This window comes from Sinocyclocheilus anshuiensis, unplaced genomic scaffold (genome assembly GCF_001515605.1).
Source record: "Sinocyclocheilus anshuiensis isolate Anshui unplaced genomic scaffold, SAMN03320099.WGS_v1.1 scaffold263, whole genome shotgun sequence".
In the NCBI taxonomy this organism is placed as follows: Eukaryota; Metazoa; Chordata; class Actinopteri; order Cypriniformes; family Cyprinidae; genus Sinocyclocheilus; species Sinocyclocheilus anshuiensis.
The window spans coordinates 1,275,784-1,297,246 of record NW_015549593.1 but is presented as its reverse complement, the minus strand read 5'-3'; the positions used below and the strand labels follow the sequence as shown (position 1 = coordinate 1,297,246).

The following is a 21,463-nucleotide window of genomic DNA, read 5'->3' as shown; positions in this document are numbered from 1 at the left end:
TTTTTTACCTTAAACCGCATAAACATTTCATTACACCAAATACACAAAATAATGTTCTTTTTAGAAACATCATATGACCCCTTTAAACTCCTGTGTTGTGCACCACACATGTCTGTTCATTCACACGCAGTTAATACATCTGCAAGATGCGTTCTCACATTGCTCATGTGGTAAACATCAGAGGTCAGAGTTGCGGGTTCAAGGTGTTCACAGTGGGAAATCTGCCTACAATTATAATTATAGTCGACTATAAATAAATAAAATGCAAGGATGCATTAAATCGATCACAAAATTAACAGTAAAGACTCTTTTTGAACTTTCTATTCATCACAGAAAGCTGAAATATTAGGCAGCAACAGTTTTTAACATTGACAGTAATAAGAAATGTTTCTTGCGCAGCAAATCAGCATATTAGAATCAGTTCTGAAGGATCATGTGAAGACTGGAGTAATGGCTGCTGAAAATTCAGCTTTGCCATCACAGGAATAAATCCTATTAAAAATTTTAAATACATTCAAATTGAAGAGTTCTTTTAAAATGTAATAATATTTCACAATATTATAATTAAATTTTTTTTTCTGATTAAAACAAGCAAATAAATGCAGCCTTGGTGAGCATAAGAGACTTTTCAGAAACATTCACAAAAATCTAAAAAAGTGTATTATGAAGTATTTTACAGTAATTTTCTTTTTAAGCCCAATTGATGACATTGAAGTAGAGAAGCAAATAAACAACTGTCTTTATTTACAGAATTAATTTACAGTAACATGGAACTGAGGTAAATAATACTAATTAATAAATATCCAACATGAATTCTGATGAGGCTATTCTATTAGTGTTGTGTAAGCGCTATAGGAATAAATGTCAAGTACAGTAATAAGTCACAGACAGTCAAGTCCATAAATAAGAGTTTGGCTTTTGCTTTGGTCACACTAAATGAGTCACACTGAAATGTATACAGATATAACTCACATGACTAAAAAAATAATTCAGGTATAATGAGTATCATAATATTGAACTCCTGTCACAGCTTGAATTGCAATTGCACCTAAAACAGGTTCTAAACATACTGACATATAAGCATAAGCATCATGTCCCACAGTGAACATATAGCGTGACATCTGCTATGCTTGTGCACACTCACTCTGTTGAATTAAAGATTAAGTATCAACAATAAACAACTAAATGGAATGAAAAAGTTCTCTGTACCACACCATGGAAATATTCACAGATTCAACATCTTAAATCAGAGAGCATCTGAATAAAAGTTATTTAAAAATGGAACTTAACAGTAAAATATGATGATCTCTTGAACCTTTGTAATGACAAAGGTAATATGTAGAAAAACAGGACACTCACAATCTCAAACATTAATGGGATGTAAAGACTGAGGTACTGTCTATCTCAACACCTTAACATCAGGTGAAAGACAAACTCGTCATGGATATTCACAGGTTACACTCATGCCATCCGACAAGATTTAGCTACCACTTCAAGCAAGCAAGTCACATCATGATTGTTCAGATATAAACAAGTGGTTTTACATTTCTTCAGAATTTCACAAACTACATTTTTTTTTTTTTAATCTGCTTGGTGTAGATGCACTAAAAGACCATTTTTTAGAGTTTGAACATTGCAATGAGCCATATAAGATCAAATATGTAAGATGAATTTACTACAGACTCGTACCCACGAACATCAAAGGTGGTTTCAATGTAAGAAAACACATGATAATTTGAATGTTCTGGTTGAACTTCCCGGTCATCTTAAACACTAATGTAAAAGAACAAAAACTAGTACGGGGGCAACATTGATATCATAAATTGGTCTCATCCCAAGAAGGATCGTTTATATTCTTTAACATTTTTCTAACTATCCTCTCCAGATCTTTCCGGGCTCTCTGTTCTTCCTCCAGGGATTTCTTCATTTTTTTATAGTCCTGTTAGAATGGTAAAATCATGTAAGCAGGAAATAGAAAATATTAAATATTATTGTTTTCTATGAATTTAAATATTAAGAAAAACTTCCTCAGACCCTCACAAACACTCACCTGTTTAAGTTCTTGTACCTCATCTCTCAGAGCATAAACAACATCCACAAGGCTCCTAGGAAACATTGAATATCGAATATGTCAGTAAATACTTTTTTTTAATCTTGCTGCTCTATTCAATTTGTGTTCTCTTGACAAACATCCCTCTTTATTTATTCCCATTATAAACCCTGTTTTGGGAATGGACAAATATGCAGTCTTACTTCTCCTCCAGAAGAGTCTGACCATTACTCTTCAACTCATCTACACTGAACTTCTCCTCCCCAGGAACTATCAGTGCTGGACTGGCATCTTTCCACTGTCCTGTTTCAAAAGAGAAGCCCCGCAGAGTGATTTCAGGAAGATTAGTCAAGTTGGACTCACTGATTAGGTAAGTGCAGGACCACTGTGCCTCAAAAAAATGGTTTGGACTGGATCAAACTTACACAGGACTGTGCGTGAGACAAGAGTTAGTCATGCAGAGAGGGATCATCCAAAAAAACTAAAAGCATTCAAAAACCAGAGGACCAAGGGTTTCCTGAAAACTAAAATTTCATCAACCCCCAAAACAAAACCCATCAAGTGAAAATAAGCAATACATTTATACAAAATAAATAAATAAATAAATAAAACCTTTTTGTTTTGTTGTAATTTTTAAAGGATAAACATACTGTACAAAACAACCCAAGATTTATTCAAAATGTATATTACAATGTTTGTGGCATCTTGTCATGTATTTGACTCTGCATATATATAACACACATTAATCATGTCTTAATTTCAAACCACGTAAACATCACTGAAGTATCTCTGTTGAACGGTTTTAAGAATATCTGAATGAAACGACCGACAAAAAGGTAGTAAATATTCATATTTTCTTCTTGTTCATTTTTTAAACCACAGAATAGAACTTGGTCACAAGAAATCACATAACATGAGGAATTATACTCTTTGTCATTATCTATTGAATCTATTGAAATAACTGGCAAGTCGATTTTCTTGTTTGTCTCATAAACACATCATACATAAATGAGGAAAAGCATCAAACACTGAGGCTTTGACAGTCTCTCGAATGAATGGTGAAGAACTCGACTATTACCATCCACACACCTGATTTGAATGGATTCTAACAGAATTTAAACCAACATTAAATTCAACATTTGTATTGTAAACTTCCATACTTTTCACCATAGACACCACTATAAACTTACATGTTAGATATAAGCATACAAAAAGTCCAAAATCATTCAAAATACATTTACAAATTGAAAATAAATACATTTATATCACATAAGTATGAACAAAACATCCCCAGTAATACTCTCCATGGTGCCATTTGAGAACCATAGTTATGAATTTCTCTCATTCATAAAGCTCTCTGGTAAAAGACCCAACTCCTCATTTCAACAGAGCGGCATGTTCTAATGTTCACATTCAGTAAAAGTCCAAGTTAATACCACACATTTCAGATGAATGACAATACTCTAATATTTACAGACACATTAAGAGATTTTAGCATCTTTTTTTCTTTTATAGCAGAACCTGTCCTTGTTGCCTTCAGAGTGCATTGTACCTTCAACAGCGTTAACAATTAAATACTTCTGGGAATGAAAACATCATTTTTTAAAGGACACTTACATAAATATCAAATGGGAGGCAAACAAAGTAAAAAAAAATAAACTGAGTTAAGTAAGTGAGGTTGGTGGTTTCAGGGGGAGTTAAGATGTCAAGGCAACAGGGAACTGCTTTGGGAAAGTGCATATATATGCAGAAAATGATGATGTGGTGTGATTAATACAACACTGAGAAATAAATAAATAAATAAAAATAAATATGCATTACAGTGACAGATCATTAAATAAATAAATAGTTTCAAATAAATATAAAGTCACTTGAAATAAGAGGAGTGAGGGGGAGTTTAATTTTGGTGGGAGATGTAGGAGCTCTTACGGGAAACAGAGCCCATCCTGTAACTGTGGGCCGTCCATATACTGTCATAGTCAGAGTCCTCTGAGAGGTCCGAGGTGGCCTCGGGCCTCGAGATACTGCTACGGCGGCCCAGAGAGTCCACACTGGATTGATCCAAAATGTGGTTATGCATGAGATCAGTGCCTTGCCATGCTGAAGAGGTCGTCCAGTCGCAGATGATGAGAGGGGGATCAAATCATATGAATGATGGGAGGGAGGGAGGGAGGATTGCAGATGGAAAGAAAATAAAACAAGGGGGCCAGACACACAGATGGGAGAACCAATTATACCCCAAGAGAGTAAATGGGTTTTACAAATAAATTAATAAATAAAAATGTGTAAAGATGTCCAAATTAAAATATGGGGAGCAGGGGGTCATGATAAATAAATGAACATTAAGTATGACGAGAAAAAAGAGAGAGGATATTGTTATAAGAGATCCCAGAATAATTTTGTTAAGATCAACAGACTTTTGTTTATTTCTATGTTACACATAGAAAAGTAGGTATGAATGAGGAATGTCTTAGAGGATACGAAACGGAGGTGAACAGGCCCGCCGCGTACGAGACTTACTTGAGTTCAGAGTCTGTCTGGTTTTTGCACTCGTGCAGTAGGCCTCAATCACTTTCAGGATCTGAGCATCTTCCTCCAAAGCTACAGTACCTTCACAGGTCAGAGGTTACATCAGATGCACGATCTTTCAGAAACTCTCAGTATCAATAACGATATAAACCAGCTGACTTACTCTTCCTCAGTGCAAACTCCTCATCAGACGGCTTCCTCTCCGGCTTTCTCTTGGGCAGCAGCTTTTTCATAGTCTTGGGACTTTTACTGAGGTCCTGAGAGAGGAGGAGGAATGGAAATAACACGAAAGGGACACAGGAGGTGGTAAAACTGAGATTTACAGCACCATGAGAGAGTATATGAAGTTATTTAGTTAAAGAGTTTTAGCGTTCACATATTAGTATCAAAATAATAGTGACTACAATATCAAGGGAAATAATCAACAATTACAATGTTTGTATTATATCACACTGCATTTAACATATTTTCACAATATTTTTAACTAGAAGTCCAGTATGCTGCATAATTAGCTGTAATCTGAGCCCAGGATACCTCTTTATAGCAGAGAGCAGCTGAGGGCCTAAGTGGGGGTGCTGGACGCAAGCAGCTCAGGCTCCAGGGCTTCTGGGTTTTGGGAGGCTCCAGGGGGCCCCACATCATGGTGCTGTGAGGGGCCCCATGAGAGGAGGGGTGTGGTAAGGTGTGGTAAGCTGGAGCAACTGTCAGGCCCCGGCTTTCTGCATGTCTGGACGGCGTCAGAGGGTGAGACGGGAGCTGGAGGGGTAAAATTTAGGTTAACCTTAAAGTTGAAGATAATGGACAGGACAAATTTCAAAAATAAATAAATACATACTCATTTGTGTTACACTTTACTTTATATTTTGTAAAGCTCTTTATGACTGTGTTTACAAATGTGTGTGTGTGTGTGCGTGCGTGCGTGCGTGCATGCGTGCGTTTTTCTTGTAAAGCTCTTTGTGTATACCACCTATAAAAGTGTTAAATAAATAAATAAAGATAGATAGATAGATAGATAGATAGATAGATATTTGTATATAGTGGCTATAAAAAATTTGATAAATAGATATATAGATAAAAGAAAATGTACACTTTTAAATATTTCTAAAACATTAATATTTATATTTACAAATATTTCAATACTATATGTGTGGTTTTCTAAAGGCCCAAGTATACTTCATTTTTTTAATGCATTTTGCACAGTCTAACATGTAGTCTTTCAAAGTATAGTTCATTTGAGGTGTATGCGAACGCAGGCACATGCACACACATGCACTCTAGAAAGATTTATCTTTGTGACCTGCACGTACATAGTACAAAAATAGTCTGGTGCGTGTACCCCCGTGTATGTGTAAAAACTCAAGTATACTTTGGCCTTAAAGGGTTAGTTCACCCAAAAATGAAAATTAGCCCATAAATTACTCACCCTCAATTCATCCTAGGCGTATATGACTTTCTTCTAGGGCTGCACGATAAATCGCATGCGATATTTAACGCGCATCTTATCAGTAAAGCCGGTTCTGTAATCAGCGGTAAATCTCCATCACGTGCGTGCTTTCACATTGAGCAGCATTAACTACACAGAGCCGTTGTTCACTGACGAGCTGCGCAAAACCACGTTCATATTCGTGCGATTTTTGCGCAGCTCGTCAGTGAACAGCGGCTCTCAGACGAATCCAGTCGGAGTTATATTAAAAATTGTCTTTGATCTTTCAAGCTGTTTAATGGCACTCAGCGGGTGTTGCATGCATCAGTCCAAAAGAAGTTAAATAAAATGCGCACATCCATAAAAAAAAGTGTCTCACACGGCTCCGGGGGGTGAACAAAGGCCTTCTGTACCGAATCGATGCATTTTTGTAAGAAAAATATTCATATTCAAAATGTAATAATCACTTTAATGTAGATTGCGCTCACTGTTGTACATGGAAGCAGTTCTGGGCTGATGATGTATGAGGTCAGCGTTGCGCATGCGCCAGTGAGTCTCGTGAAAACCAACGTTTGTTAACAGGAGCAAAGGAAGCAAAGTTTCCTCACTTTAGCAAAGGAAAACCAGTCTCCTCTTGGCTTATATCGAAATCCTCCGACATTCTTCTTTACAAATCCTCGTTTTGTACTTCTAATTAGTGACCGTTGTTTTGTTTTGATCTCTCCCCTGCGCTTCCGCGTGCGTCACTTCTGAGCGGCGCAAAGCTGCCCTCATACGTCATTCCCCTGGAACTGCTTCCGTGTACAACAGTGAGCGCAAGCTACATTAAAGTGATTATTACGTTTTGAATATAGAAATTTTTCTTACAAAAAAGCATCAATTCGCTACAGAAGGCCTTTGTTCACACCCCGGAGCTGTGTGAGACACTTTTTTTTTTATGGATGGGCGCATTTTATTTAACTGCTTTTGGACGGATGCATGCAACACCCGCTGAGTGCCATTAAACAGCTTGAAAGATCAAAGACAATTTTTAATATAACTCCGACTGGATTCGTCTGAAAGAAGAAAGTCATATACACCTAGGATGATTTGAGGGTGAGTAATTTATGGGCTAATTTTCATTTTTGGGTGAACTAACCCTTTAAGGTGTGATTAAATAGGTGACCCACTGTGTGGCAGGGAACAGTGAGGGGTTTCATGCTGGGAGCCGCCATGGTTGTGTGCTTGGTCTGTCGGTTCAGATGCTCGAGCCAGTCCTGCAGATCCTGTTTGTTAAAGCAGATCACCTGAAGCCTCTCAAACATGCTTCCTATTGGATGGACACATAAGCAGAGTCTATGAATGCCTAATAATGATCAAAAACACTTGACTGTGTCCTGAACACAAAAGATGTGAGTCAGTCTGTCCTTACCTGAGAGCTCAAAAGCATTTTTATGACTTTCACAGTCTTCTAATGGGGTCACTGTCATCCCACTCAAAGGTAGCTTGCCCTAAAAGAAAGAAACAAAGCAGACGTTTTTTCTTTGTGCTAGAGCCGAAAGTGCCATTTTAATGTTTTTTAAAGCTGTGGTTTGAGTGGATTTTAGGGGATGGTGGAGCAAGGACAGTGAGATTTATTTGGCTGTGTAGTAATCAGTTCTGACAGCAGCTGGTTTCTGACCTGGTAGATGAAGCCACTCATCCTTGGACTTGCAGACAGAATGAGCAAGACATGAGGAAACAGCAGCAGGTAACGTTCATGCTTATCCTAAAAAAAATCAATAAAATCAATATAAAAAATTATAATACCACATAGCCATTATAACTATAGGACTGAAATCACAGTGAAAAACTATTGGCATTTTTGTCAATATGATTTTACTTATAACGGGTTTTTAATGCACGTGTGCTGTAATTGAGCTTTGGCCATCTATGGTGTACACAACTGAGAACTTTTTTTTTTCTACAAAACTTGTATCCAGAAAAAAAAAGATGAATTACATGCAATTTGGAACCACAAAACATATCTTTTTTTGACAGTTAAAAGGGTTAACCCACTGCATAAACACATCACTACTTAATCTAACCTTATTAATAATAACAGTAATTATAAAAGGCTTCCTGAACACTACTAATAGCCGTGGTTGCATCAACATGTTTTAAATATTATTTTAGCTAATTATTTTAGGATATCACTTAAAAAAAACACAGGAAACATTATAAAAAAATGCATGGATGAATCATTCACAATATCATTAATAACATGCATTTAGAAAAGGGTGAATTTTCATTTCATGCTGACATTAATGTATTTGACCAATGTATTGGTCAAATAATTGGATAAATAATCAGCCACACCCAAAATTCACACTATTAGTGGAGAACATGTTCATCAGGTGTATGAGCTATTGAGATCTCACCTCACAGCCGTGGTTCTGGACCATGGCCTGGCTCATATACAGCACTGAACCCAGGGTCTTAATGTCCTCCCCCTCCCACAGACGAATCGTCTCAGTCAGGATCTGAAGCTCAAGCTCCTTGCGCTTCCGCACCTCCTGACATTGTGCCTGTAACCATGGCAACACAATACGTTAAGAAGGCTGGTTGTCATGGGAATGATACACACCTAACTGCAATGGCAAAACCACGGGACATCAGTCTGCTTTAGCATGCTAACTAGGCAGTTAACACTCACAGAGAGATTCTTGAAAGCCGTCATACTTTTCTGAATTTCTGTCCTGTCTGGATGACCCTCCTGAAGGGGAAAGAGCACAGTGTTACACTGAACTGCCACCAAACCATTAAAACCTTAACCGAAAGCATATAAGCTCAAACTCTCTCTTCTACCTCCATGTGTCTCTCCAGTTCTTTTAGTAATGTGGGATATTTGTCCAGTCTCATGAAGGGTTTGCTGAGGCCAGAGGTCAGTGTGAGAATGCCTGGTATCGACGCACCCCTCCCCTCCATGAACTCTCCAAGTTCCTCACTGCAGGGACAGAAATGAGAAGTTATCACCAGTTTTCAGCGGACAGGCTCTCTGTGAAATCAGGCCACAGTATGGTGGCATACCTGTGATCGGTGAGAATACTGACTGCCGACGGGTGGTTGGAGCAGTAAGACACATAAAGAGACCTCATCTGGGGCATGAGATTCAGGAAGAACCCTCCCACTTTCTGCTGCAGCTCTGGAAGCCTTAATCACAGAACAACGAGGAGAATTATTTCACAAATATTGCGCTAATATTCTTCAATTATTTTGCTTAGGATTTTTCCGAACCTATACTCCCAAGTAGGATATAAATCTATATTCCCAATTTTAACAACACCTTCTGCAATTAATTCATCCCAAACAGCTTAAATTTACAGTCTCCAATTATTTTGTAGATACACTACCATTCAAAAGTTTGGAGTCAGTAGGACTTTTTGAAAGAAAGAAATTAATGCTTTTATTCAGCAAAGACGCATTAAATGTGATCGAAAGTGACAGCAAAGATATATATAATGTTATAAAAGATTTATATTTCAAATATATGCGGTTATTTAGAACTCTCTATTCATCAAAGCATCCTAAAAAAAGGCATCATGCAATTTATAATCAATGCATTTTAATATGAATTTTAATATATTCTGTTATTTTAAATTGCAACAATATTTCACAATTTTACTGTATTTCTAAATAAATGCAGCCTTGGTGAGCATCAGAGACTTCTTTCAAAAACATTTAAAAAATCTTACTGACCCTAAATGTTTGAATGGTAGCGTAATTTCACTTTTATTTTTGATATCCATTTTTGGGTTTTGCAAACAGGACTCAACAGGGTCTGATCGGCCCAGCTAAAATGTATAATAATATAACAATATAAAGTTAATAATACAACATTTCTTTTTTTTTTTTTTTAGAATTATTTGAATTGAAAGTCTGTTTTTATTCTTTGATCTTAGACAAAATATTTGTATATTCCTCATTTAACAAAACAACCAAAAAAAACTTACTAACATTAATTTACTTCAATATGCTCAATTTACTTTCTCTGAAATGTATAAATTAATAAATATATAAATTAATTAATTAATAAACGGTTAATAAATTCGTAAATTCATAAACCGTTTTGCTGGAAAACCCAGTTAGCGTTTTCCCAATTTACTAAAGGATTTACCACTAGAGGTCAGTGTAAACATTAGAAACCTCTAGTGATACTCAAATCCTTTTAATGGACCTCAGGTTACCGCCCAGGTCTATTTTCATCATCTAGGAGTCGGAACTTGATACATTTGATTGAGTCTCAGTTTCACTAAGTGCTTCGGCCCTCCTGTTGTAAATTACTCAGGGGCTATTAAGAGAGGGCCCGGGAATCACACGGCTGCTCACGGTTAGAATAATACTCACTTGGTACGGTCTTCCAGTGACTGGACCAAAGTCTGCTGGAAAGTGCTGATTTCCTCCAGGTTCCCGAGAATGACACTTACGTCTGAGGTGCTCAGTCTATGAGAAACAGTGAGAACTGTAAATCAGTGCTCAAAACATTACTTCATCTCAAATGATAAGAAAACTGATTACATTTTTTTTATGTAATCACTAAATTAACACATTAATCCCAACAGCTATAGTCAGAGAACACAGAATAAATGTGAATTTTAAAACTAAACTGTGTATTTGCTTCTTATATTTTATTGGTTGTGTTTTCTCAAGGGAAAAGCAAAACATTTTACTTTTCTGCCATCTGTAGAGGTCTCAGGTAGCTGGTCAAAAGGTTCTGGAGCTCCTTTGAATACTCTGTTTCAGTTTCTAAAATGTTCTGTAGCACCTGAAGACAAACAAACAGCAGTTATTTTTAGATAAGATATTTTTAACACAGTGATTACAAATCAGCTGTGCTCATTCACAAATCAACCGAGTCTGATTACTGTTCATGCACAAAACCTCCAAAATGAAGCAAATCAACCAGGTGACCCCTGAAAAGGATAATTGATTGAAATGTGCTTACTAGGTTGTAGTAGGTTTTACTGATAGCCGTGGTATCAAAACCTTTGGGAGGGCTTTTAAGCGTTCCAGATTTAGGAGACACTTGTTTGTCTGTAAAGACACCGAGAGTTTTAATAATGGTGCACTGTGGATCAAGAAAAGACTGTGTTTATATGTGACCTTATATGTGACCCTGGACCACAAAACCAGTCTTAAGTCGCTGGGTTGTATTTGTAGCAATAGCCAAAAATACATTGTATGGGTCAAAATTATAGATTTTTCTTTTATGCCAAAAATCATTAGGATATTAAGTAAAGATCATGTTCCATGAAGATATTTTGTAAATTTCCTACCATAAATATATCAAAACTTAATTTTTTGATTAGTAATATGCATTGCTAAGGACTTCATTTGGACAAATTTAAAGGCGATTTTCTCAATATTTTGATTTTTTTGCACTCTCAGATTCCAGATATTCAAATAGTTGTATCTCGACCAAATATTGTCCTATCCTAACAAACCATACATCAATGGAAAGCTTATTTATTCAGCTATTCAGTATAAATCTTAATTTTGAAAAATTGACACGTAAGACTGGTTTTGTGGTCCAGGGTCACATATTTATAACGGTCCATAGCAAACTGACACTTACCAGACCCTTTAACCTCTCTGACATAATTACTTGGAAACCAGCCTGTCTTGCCGTTGAGGGATCCCTCCCACCAACCCCCTTCTTCTGTGCGAGTAACACTGATGATGTCACCCTTGCTGAAAGAAAGCTCGTCCTCATTGGTCTGCTGGAAGTTGAAGCGAGCTTTAACCACTAACTGAGTGTTACTGTTCTCCGTCATGTCCTATAAGAGAGAGAGAGTACTTATGTTTACATGCAGCCTCATAGTGTGTTAACAACTTCCGTAAATCAAAACTGACCTATTTACATTAATATGTCTACGCAAGACAGAGTTCCAGGACACTGTTTATGTTTATAACGCCAACAATTTAAGTTAGAAACATCCAACGAAAGACATCTTTGCCTTTCCATTGTAGTTAAAAACATGACATTTATGCACTGTGGTGTCAAGCTGAGTTTCCTAACGTCTTTAGTCGGTTAATTTCACAGGGCCATTGACAGGATTCACAAGCTTCTCATTACTATGGTAACACTAACAGCAAATGCTGCTCTTCACATACACAGAAATGTTATATACTATTGTATGAATTTTGGAATCAGTAAGCAGTAATGCATTAAATTGATCAGGAGCCACAGTAAAGACTTTCATAATGTTACAAAAGATTTCCATTTTTAATAAATGCTGTTCTTTTAGATTTTCTATTCATTTCTATTCTAGAGTCCTGGAAAAAAAAAGTATCACGGTGTCCAAAAAAATATTAAGCAGCACAGCTGTTTTCAACATTGATAATAATAAGAAGTGTTTCTTGAGCACCAAATCAGCATATTAGAATGATTTCTGAAGGATCATGTGACTCTGAAGAGAGTAATGACTCTTATGAAGTAATGATGCTGAAAATTCAGCTTTGCATCACAGAAATAAATTAAATTTTAAAATATATTCAGATAGAAAATGTTATTTGAAATTGTAATAATATTGTACAATATTACTGTTATTACTGTATTTTTAATCAAATAAATGTAGCCCTGGTGAGTATACGAGACTTCTTTCAAAACATTTTAAAAATTGACCCCAAACTTTGTAACAGTAGTTAGGGCTGGGTATCGTTCAAAAATGTACGATATCGATACCGATACCTTGACTTTGATACCGGTTCCTGAACGATACTTTTTTCGATACCAATTTTATGAAATCCATTTTAACAAGATTACATTACCTCATAAAACTATTTTTTCAGTTTGTTGAGGTTTTACAGAATCAGACTCATCTCCTGAGCCACTGCACAAAGGAACAAAAAAGCACAAAGGAACAAAATGTAACCAACACAATATATCATTGCAAATAGTTTTAATAAACGTCAAACAATTTTCAGTGCAAAATGAACATTTTAAGTCATTATGTGAGACTGCTGCATACTTAAGATCTTTAAAGGGGTCATATGATGTTGCTAAAAAGAACATTATTTCTTAACTTTTATAAAGAATATCTCTTTGGATTTGAGACTTTAGTCTTTGCAACTTTACAGATCTTCTTTATGTAACACTCCAAAGAGAAAGGAAAAATTGAAATCGCATCATATGAACCTTTTAAATCACAGCAGTTCTTAAGAAAAAAAAATTAGCATGTCCGCTTTTTCAGGAGACAGAAAAGCCTTTCTTCTCTGATGATGTCCCCAGGACTAATGTCCCTAGGCTACGTTTATACTAATGCGTTTTTGTTTTAAAATGCATAGCATCATCATTTCTATTCATTTTCCACTTATTTACGCAATCTGATGAGCATTAGCTGCTTCCAGCGCTGTCTGCCTGTGTTTTCTCAACTGCGATCGTTGTTCTAACTCAGAAAAAGCTCATCTGCTGCTCATATGTTAATCATATTACATGTTCATATGCCACCCTGTCTCCGATGACGAACGTGCATTACACTTCCAGAAAAACATTTATAGGGATGAAACATGAAGCTAATAAACACAGGATTACGACAGTAAATTATCTGCATGTGATTTTCATGAGATTCTGCCTATTTTCATAACAATACAGGGTGTTTACATGAGAAATGCTAAGCAGGTGTAGCGATTAGCTTGATATAAAAGGTTACAAATAACATATTTCTGCAACATTATATGGCCAAAACCCACATTAGATTATAATCGTAAGTTATTTACAAACACTCAATGGTGGTTTTAAGTGAGTTTAAATCTTCTAAATTGTCTTATGTTGCATGATGCTACAGTGTGCGTGAATGGTCACGTAACATGCGTTTTCCTTGATGCCTCGCCAGAGCCAATCACTGATTTAGGCACATAAAGCATGCTGCACGCTTATTGGCTCACTGACTTTGATGAGATTAAGCCCTTAGGTATCGAAATTTGGTACCGAGCGACAAGACATTTTTCGATACTTGATGGTATCGAGGCAATTCGGTCAGTGCATACCCAGCTCTAACAGTAGTGTAGATGTGACACAGAATGTAAATGAATATTTTCATTGAGATCCGCTGAGGCTGGTTGAGTTTTCTCACCCCAGTGTTACTCACAAGGCTGCGGAACTGGTTATGGAGCAATTTAGAAGATCGGCCCAGTGAGGACTGGGAGGCCAGTGATTCGAAGGACTTGATCCGGTGGGCAGAAGAGTGACGGGTACATACAGAGTCGCTGCCTATCCCAATATCTACACCAACAGAGAGAACACAGAGAAGAAAAATCACCAATGGGAATATCTGTAACACTGTCACACATTATAAGAACTATAAGCACATTAGTACGGTGGCCGAGAAGTGCAAAGCAAATCACAATTCTGAAAACAAAATAACAAATTACAAACGCAAATGCAAGTCTAAAAAACAAAATAACAATTCAGAAAGCACAACAACAGTTCAGAAAACATTATAACAAGTCAGAAAACACAATGACAACTTCGAAAACAAAATAACAAGTCAGAAAACACAAAGACAAATCCGAAAATAAATTAACAAGTCAGAAAACACGTGTAAATAGGTATTTGCACTTAGTGTAAATAGCATATTGCTAAAAATACTGCTATTTTCACTTAGTGTAAATAGAATCCATTGCTAATACGAGATTTGAAAAGGGAGGAAAAAAAAAGTTAGGCAAAAAGCAGGATCGAACCCGGGTCGATCGTGTCAAAAAGCCAACGACACGCGCTTATCCAGCTGCGCCACTGGAGCTGATGGTTTACAGCCACTTTTACCTAAATGTAAATAGACGCCCCATATTTTTTATTCCATAGTAAGGGCAATTTATACAATACATTTAAACTGAGCTACTTTAATACCATCTCCGAACTTTATACCACGACTCTTCGTCATTCTTCGGCTGGTTCTTCCCTGTATACGTTGATTGACAAATGTCTCGTCCAGTCAGCGGTGAGTAAGTTAATCCCAAACCAATGGCGCTGTCTCAAACTATACCTACCTCTTCCGGTTTGTCTGATTTGTCGTTGTATTTTCTGACTTGTTAATTTCTTTTCGGATTTGTCGTTGTGTTTTCTGACTTGTTATTTTGTTTTCGAATTTGTCATTGTGTTTTCTGACTTGTTATAATGTTTTCTGAACTGTTGTTGTGTTTTCTGAATTGTTGTTTTGTTTTTTAGACTTGCATTTGCATTTGCGTTTGTAATTTGTTATTTTGTTTTCAGAATTGTGATTTGTTTTGCACTTCTCGGCCACCGTACATTAGCAACTTTGAACACATTTGAAACTGTTGATAACACTGTGATTTTTTTTGTGGGCTTTAAAGTTACAGTATATTGTTTCTTTGTTTTTGTTTATACTAATCAGGTTTTTAAAAATGACTTTTATATTGTGAAAATCTAAACAGGATAATTCTAGAAAGATACACTTGCCTGCAGTCACTTTATTGAGGGCAACCAGTGTAGTGAGGACTCTGCTGAAGTTGTGGCCCTGAAACAGGTCACCAGCCTCAAATGGCTACAGAGAGAGAAAAACATTATATAACATCATTAATCTAGACCACCTACATGTCAGTTAAAAACATGAGAGAATCATATAGGACTCTAGCCTATTTCAAGCACTTAAAGCTTATGGGAAATTCCTTTAGTTGCGCTCCATAAACTTTACACGCTTGACACAAGAGGCATAACAAAACTAGTCTTACACACTATTCAAGCCAAGTGCACACTTTATTTACAAGGGCAGGGCAATTTACAGTGCTTAACAAATTTATTAGACCACCACCACCCAATGTAAGGTTTGTAACAGTACTAGTGATTACCAAATTCATTTTTTAGGTTAATTCACCAGTATGTGTAAGCTCTTTAGTCACAGTAGTATTTGTAATGCTAAAATATAATTGTTGTTGTTATACATGAATTTCGAATTTACTGTTTTACAAGAAAGGCAGAAAAAATAGTAAAGCACTTTATTTTATTTTTTTTATTATTCTGATGCCCAATTACAGTCAATAACAACGGCGACTGTGGAAAAGTACATAAAAACAATGCCAGCAAAAATGTAAGCTGTTATCAAGGCCAAAGGAGTCCATACAAAATATTCAATGTTTTTGTTATTATGTGTGAATAAAGACTATTTAGGCCTAGTTGTTTCAGATTTTTTATTTGCCCAATAAATGACAATAAAATGTTAATTTTAAATAAGTTTTTGACATATTCCTAAAATATTTTCTCTTTATTATGACAGGTGGCCTAATAAATTTGTTAAGCATATAAAGTGCTTAACAAATGTATTAAGACTGTATTTATTGACTCTAATTGGGCATAAAAATAATAATAAAGTGCTTTAATATTTTTTCTAATCACTAATACTGTTAGTTTAGGGTAGCTGTGGCACAAACCTTACATTGGGTGGTGGTGGTCTAATAAATTTGTTAAGCACTGTAGATAAAACGAAAATACATCAACATTGTACTCCAATACACACAATAGCAAAGAACAAGGACAAATCTAGTTAAAAAATAATCCTGGCATGTTTTTTCATTAGGGGGAATAATCATCTTTATTCTTTTAATTCATATGCACCAATATATCAAAACTGTTGTAAACATAAATACCAAATTTACCCATGTATATTTTTATAAAAAATATTGACATTTATGAAAAATGCTTGAGAAGGATCACACAACTAGTCTAAAGACGAGTCTTCTAAAACGCAATGGACAAATAAAAATCACTTTGTGATATCATTGTGATATTCACAATATTGCTTGCCAGCAAAAATGGTGAATATTTCATATATACCATCCAGACCTACTATGTACAATGAAAGAGTCCACATTCAGCATCTATGGAGACAATCATCAGTCATTCGCTGCGTATGCCGTTTGGCCTCTGAGCAGGTGGTGTGGTTAGCTAGAGGTCACTGATGTCTCTTTGCTCATGAGGTGAGGAAATCTGATTTGTTCTGCTCTATATGGTCTGTCCTGTGTTGCTCTTTGCCAGTATTATAACTGTTTGATGGACAGTTATGTGTACTTCTGTGAACTTAAGTAGAAAATATCAGCTTCCGCTTTACTTTCCGCTCTGATTACAGTTCATGCCCTGAGAGAAGCAAAAACAAGTCTGTGGATGTGAATAAGTGGACAATGCATCATCTTGAGCGCTTTGCCTATCAAAGTAATACTGCTCCTTCAATCATTTACTAAATCACTGTAGGAATATATCTGTTTTAGAATGATGCCCTACTTCTACAGCTAACATATAAGAACATCCATCATAGGTTTTATGATAGATATTCTTCTATGCTCTCCCACCAACATAATTTCATGAAAAATGTGCAGTTTCAATTATTTTGGTATTAATAATCAGAAACAAGATTCTGATCTGAGGGTCAGCAAGACTGAACAAAAAATTAAAACAAAAAGTTAACCTACAACATATTAGAATGATTTCTGAAGGATCTCCTTTGCCATCACATGAATGAATTATATTTTAAAATATATTAACATAGAAAGCATTTGTTTTGGATACGCTGTTTTCGTTCAGATCAAAGCATACATAAACGTGGTGCGGCTGACACAAACAAGTAGAACAGCATATGCAGTTTGCATTCAGTGGATACTCTCCAAAATGGCGCTACGGTGACGCAGAGGAGACACATTGTTGAATTAAGTCCTTATTTTTGTTTTCTTTGCGTACAAAAAGTATTCTCGTCGCTTCATAAAATTCAGATTGAACCACTGATGGCAGATGTACGATTTTGACGATGTCTTTCATACTTTTCTGGGCCTTGACGGTGTTATTTACTTGGCAGTCCAGGGCTCTAGAGTGCGACCATTTCAGTCACATTTGCGACTGAAAAACTACTGCGTGCCACTATGAAAACATATTTAGGAGCACCAGTGCGACTGACCAGATCTTCATCATACTTGTGATTGTGATCGCTGAGGGGAGCTTCAAAGGTTTCTACGTTTTTGCAGCGTTGAGTAATGTATCACAGACATATCGCATGGATCCTTTCATAAGCAAAGTGTAGACAGGGTGTAATTAAATGTCTGAAAATACACCTACAAGCCACTTTTGTGTTCTTCTGTGCTACCTCTGTACAAATTAATTTTAATACTGATTTCATTTGATTAGTAACTTATTCTTCTTATTCTACTTGTTCTTATTCTATGGTTTTATCTAGAATTTTTAAAAAAGCTTATAAAATATAATTTTTTAAAAATTTGACATAAAAGATGACATACTTTTAATAAAGATAGAAAAATGCCATTACAAAGGTAAAAACAAAATTCTACTGTAAATCACTTTAAGGAGTCAAATATCACCTCGTAATGGGAAGGCTATTTTTTTATCAAATTTTGGTGCTCCTAAATTTTTGACTTTAGGAGCACAAGCGCTCCTAAAAAGAAAAATAAGCGTAGAGCCCTGCAGTCAATGCCAGGTTTTCATCCAAAATATCTTAAATTGTGTTCCGAAGACGAACAAAGCTTTTACGGGTTTGGAACGACATGGGGGTAAGTGATTAATGACAAAATTGGGGGCAAAATATTTTGGGGTGGAGTAACCCTTTAAGCTTGAGATCACATCATCAAAGCTGAATGAGCTCAGTGCTTCATAAAGGAGCTTCAGAAGAGGCTGCTCATAAGGCAGAGTGAACTGGACACTGAACAGATTAATGAAAATCCTGTAAACCACAAATTTAGAGCAAAAGGATAAGCTTTCATCCCCAGAGGTCAAAGAGTCTTACTTTAATACAACAAAAGTGCAAAACAAACTCTCAGACAATTAAACAAGCCTTTCAATCAGGCCCAGTTGTATCACATAACCTATATGTGAATTTCGTCATCTGGGAATGTTCATACAATTTATGGGCTGGAGGCATGACAACAATAACACATCCTTGCAATATCTGTGACAAGCGCTCACAGCTGTAATGTTTCACACATAAGACTAAAAATAAGTGTTTACTAACGGCTCATTTCTATTCCAAAATGTAGCACACACTCAATGGAGCCTTGGGCACTGCTAGGTCAACTGAATACCTTTTAACAGGTCCGACTCAGAGAGGAACAAATTACTGTGAGGTGCAACAGCAAACACGAAATCAAGAATGCTCCATTATCAGAATCTATAACATTACGCTTACGATTTTTATAAACCTAAAATGTCTGTATACATTTAAATATATAGTTGCCTATATTTTTGGAAGGATGTCCCTCACAAAATGATCATCATATAAAGTAAAGCACAATAAAATAAAGATGGAACCTAAACCCAGACAATGTAGAGGAGGTATAAAGCAAAGTGAACTGTGAGAAAGTATACAAAAGAGAACAAACCCTGAGATGAATTCATTAACAGAATCACCAGCAGAACAAACACCCCTAGATCAGTGTAGAAGCAGTAAATGCACAACAGCACAGCCGACACAGCATTAATCTCAAAGATGGAGTAACGATAGCCACTGAACTTGAGAAAAGGGCATCTTTTCCGAAGATATTGTCAGTACTTGTTTAGATAACGCTTCACACATTATGCAGCTACCAAGATTTCCATATGTGACGTGGGCCTCAACCTCACCACATCTAGATACACTTGACAATACGTTAGCATTACCCTGAACCATCTGTTCCTTAATAAATGCGCATAGATCAAAATCCCACTAGCCCTTTGTATGGTCTTTCTGTCCACATTTGTGACAATTTTAACTGATCAGGCTCTAATAGTGGACAGAAAAAAAACTGTAGAAAAAGGAAAGTTAACATAATACAAAATTTAATTTTAAATTTCAGAAATTTCATTTACATTATAATGCAATCAATAATAAAGTATAACTTAATAATATATCTAATTTTAGCCTACAATAGCACTGACAAATAAAACCCCATCATTTAATTCTGTGAACATGTCTATAACATTACACTTACTATTTTTATAAACCTAAAATGTCTGTATACATTTAAATATATAGTTGCCTATATTTTTGGAAGGATGTCCCTCACAAAATGATCATCATATTAGGGGTACTTGGAGTTAAAAAGTTGAAACACATTCTGAAAGTCACTTTTGTTTAACTTGACCAAGCAGAAAATAGAGCTTGAATTTATACCAGAGCTTCAAATTCATGCAGACTCACATGAAAAAGGCAAACTGTACATGAATGGACAAAGCAACGCCATTCATAGATGACACAGCCCTATGCAGTAGTGCACAAACTCGCCACCAAAATACAGATATTTTATTGGCATAAAAATACAACAACCAAATAAACCCTAGCGGCATTTTCAGAACATTACCAAGCTTTTGTCCCATCAGACTATGGCAATGAATGAGCCGATGTGCAGGGCATGATCTCCCTCACATCGGTCCAGAGTTGCGTCTCCACTGTCTACGGCACTTTTCCTTTGTTGGTTGGTTGTTTTCATTGTGGCGCCAATGCAGCAACATACAGTAGAGTTAAAAAGACCATAAACACACCAACTCACCTCGACGCGAAACACTGCGCAGCCCTTGAGAAACTCCGTGATGTTGCTCAAGCACTCGCTGTCGTTCTTGGGATCTTGATAGATCTGAGGGAAACGGGAAGAGCAGTTAAAAAGCGTGAAAGCTTTGGGGCTGCCTCGAGTATCCTGTATGAGAGTCCACGGGCTGACTGCCTGACTATCACCACTTCCACACACACATCGCGAAACAGATCTGCAGCACCGTGGAAGTGGACAGCAGGAAGCGGGAGGAAGTGACGTTCGCAGATGGACGCCGAACACAATGGGGCGAACGGGACGTGATCAACACACCCTTGCTCTGGCGGGGCAAATTAATACGGGTCCGTCAGTCCGAGCAGGTATTTTGAGAGGTAAATGAGGAGAATGTAAATCAAAACTTTCTTACAGCAGTTAAATCATTCGGATGTATACAGGCATCTGTATATATCACATTTTGGGCTCTGGCAGTGTATTCGCCACTCTGTGAAGAGTTTTTTTTGTTTGTTTTTTTTAAGAAAATGGCTGTTCGTCAAATTCAAAACTGACAAAACTCCAGCGTTGATGTCAGTCACTTAATTTTGTTGTATACTGCAGCATGAAGGGTGGGCCGTAGCTGGGGTTTGTGGGGCCCCAGTGCAGGTTGTACCAGCTGGGCCCTGTTTGAACTGGTTTAATTTGCATGTTCGTTTTATTTATTTATTTATTTGTGCTATTTACACAATGTTTAGGTTTTTTTATGTTTGTAGGTGTCCAGGTACAGAAACTGAATAATCAAATGTAAAATAGCACTGCACAGTCTTCAATGTAAAAATTAAATATACAGTCAAATAGGGCTGCACGATTAATCGCATGCGATATTTAACGCGCATCTTATCAGTAAAGCCGGTTCTGTAATCAGCGGTAAATCTCCATCACCTGCGTGCTTTCACATTGGGCAGCATTAACTACACAGAGCCGTTGTTCACTGA

The 21,463-nt window shown here is 36.5% G+C and overlaps 1 protein-coding gene across 3 annotated transcripts in view; it reads right to left on the bottom strand.

Annotated features, from left to right (window-relative positions):
* Window positions 1–806: 806 nt before the first annotated feature.
* Window positions 807–21,463, bottom strand: part of LOC107658259 (rho guanine nucleotide exchange factor 7-like) — a 40,930-nt gene continuing 20,273 nt past the window's right edge. Inside the window, exons 1-21 of one of the 3 annotated variants that reach the window (XM_016446745.1) lie at window positions 21,411–21,433; window positions 20,499–20,582; window positions 15,439–15,523; window positions 14,096–14,244; window positions 11,596–11,797; window positions 10,966–11,054; window positions 10,691–10,785; window positions 10,368–10,463; window positions 9,051–9,173; window positions 8,829–8,967; window positions 8,677–8,736; window positions 8,402–8,548; window positions 7,663–7,749; window positions 7,414–7,492; window positions 7,172–7,311; window positions 5,114–5,335; window positions 4,743–4,836; window positions 4,571–4,660; window positions 2,254–2,353; window positions 2,051–2,105; window positions 807–1,939 (exon numbers count right to left, since the gene is read on the bottom strand). In XM_016446745.1, the coding sequence (XP_016302231.1) occupies window positions 1,817–1,939; window positions 2,051–2,105; window positions 2,254–2,353; window positions 4,571–4,660; window positions 4,743–4,836; window positions 5,114–5,335; window positions 7,172–7,311; window positions 7,414–7,492; window positions 7,663–7,749; window positions 8,402–8,548; window positions 8,677–8,736; window positions 8,829–8,967; window positions 9,051–9,173; window positions 10,368–10,463; window positions 10,691–10,785; window positions 10,966–11,054; window positions 11,596–11,794 (1,938 nt within the window). In that variant the 5' untranslated portion in view covers window positions 11,795–11,797; window positions 14,096–14,244; window positions 15,439–15,523; window positions 20,499–20,582; window positions 21,411–21,433 and the 3' untranslated portion in view covers window positions 807–1,816. Of the gene's footprint in view, window positions 1,940–2,050; window positions 2,106–2,253; window positions 2,354–4,570; window positions 4,661–4,742; window positions 4,837–5,113; window positions 5,336–7,171; window positions 7,312–7,413; window positions 7,493–7,662; window positions 7,750–8,401; window positions 8,549–8,676; window positions 8,737–8,828; window positions 8,968–9,050; window positions 9,174–10,367; window positions 10,464–10,690; window positions 10,786–10,965; window positions 11,055–11,595; window positions 11,798–14,095; window positions 14,245–15,438; window positions 15,524–20,498; window positions 20,583–21,410; window positions 21,434–21,463 lie in introns of those variants that run through there. The other 2 variants (XM_016446744.1, XM_016446743.1) reach the window with 2 other exon arrangements.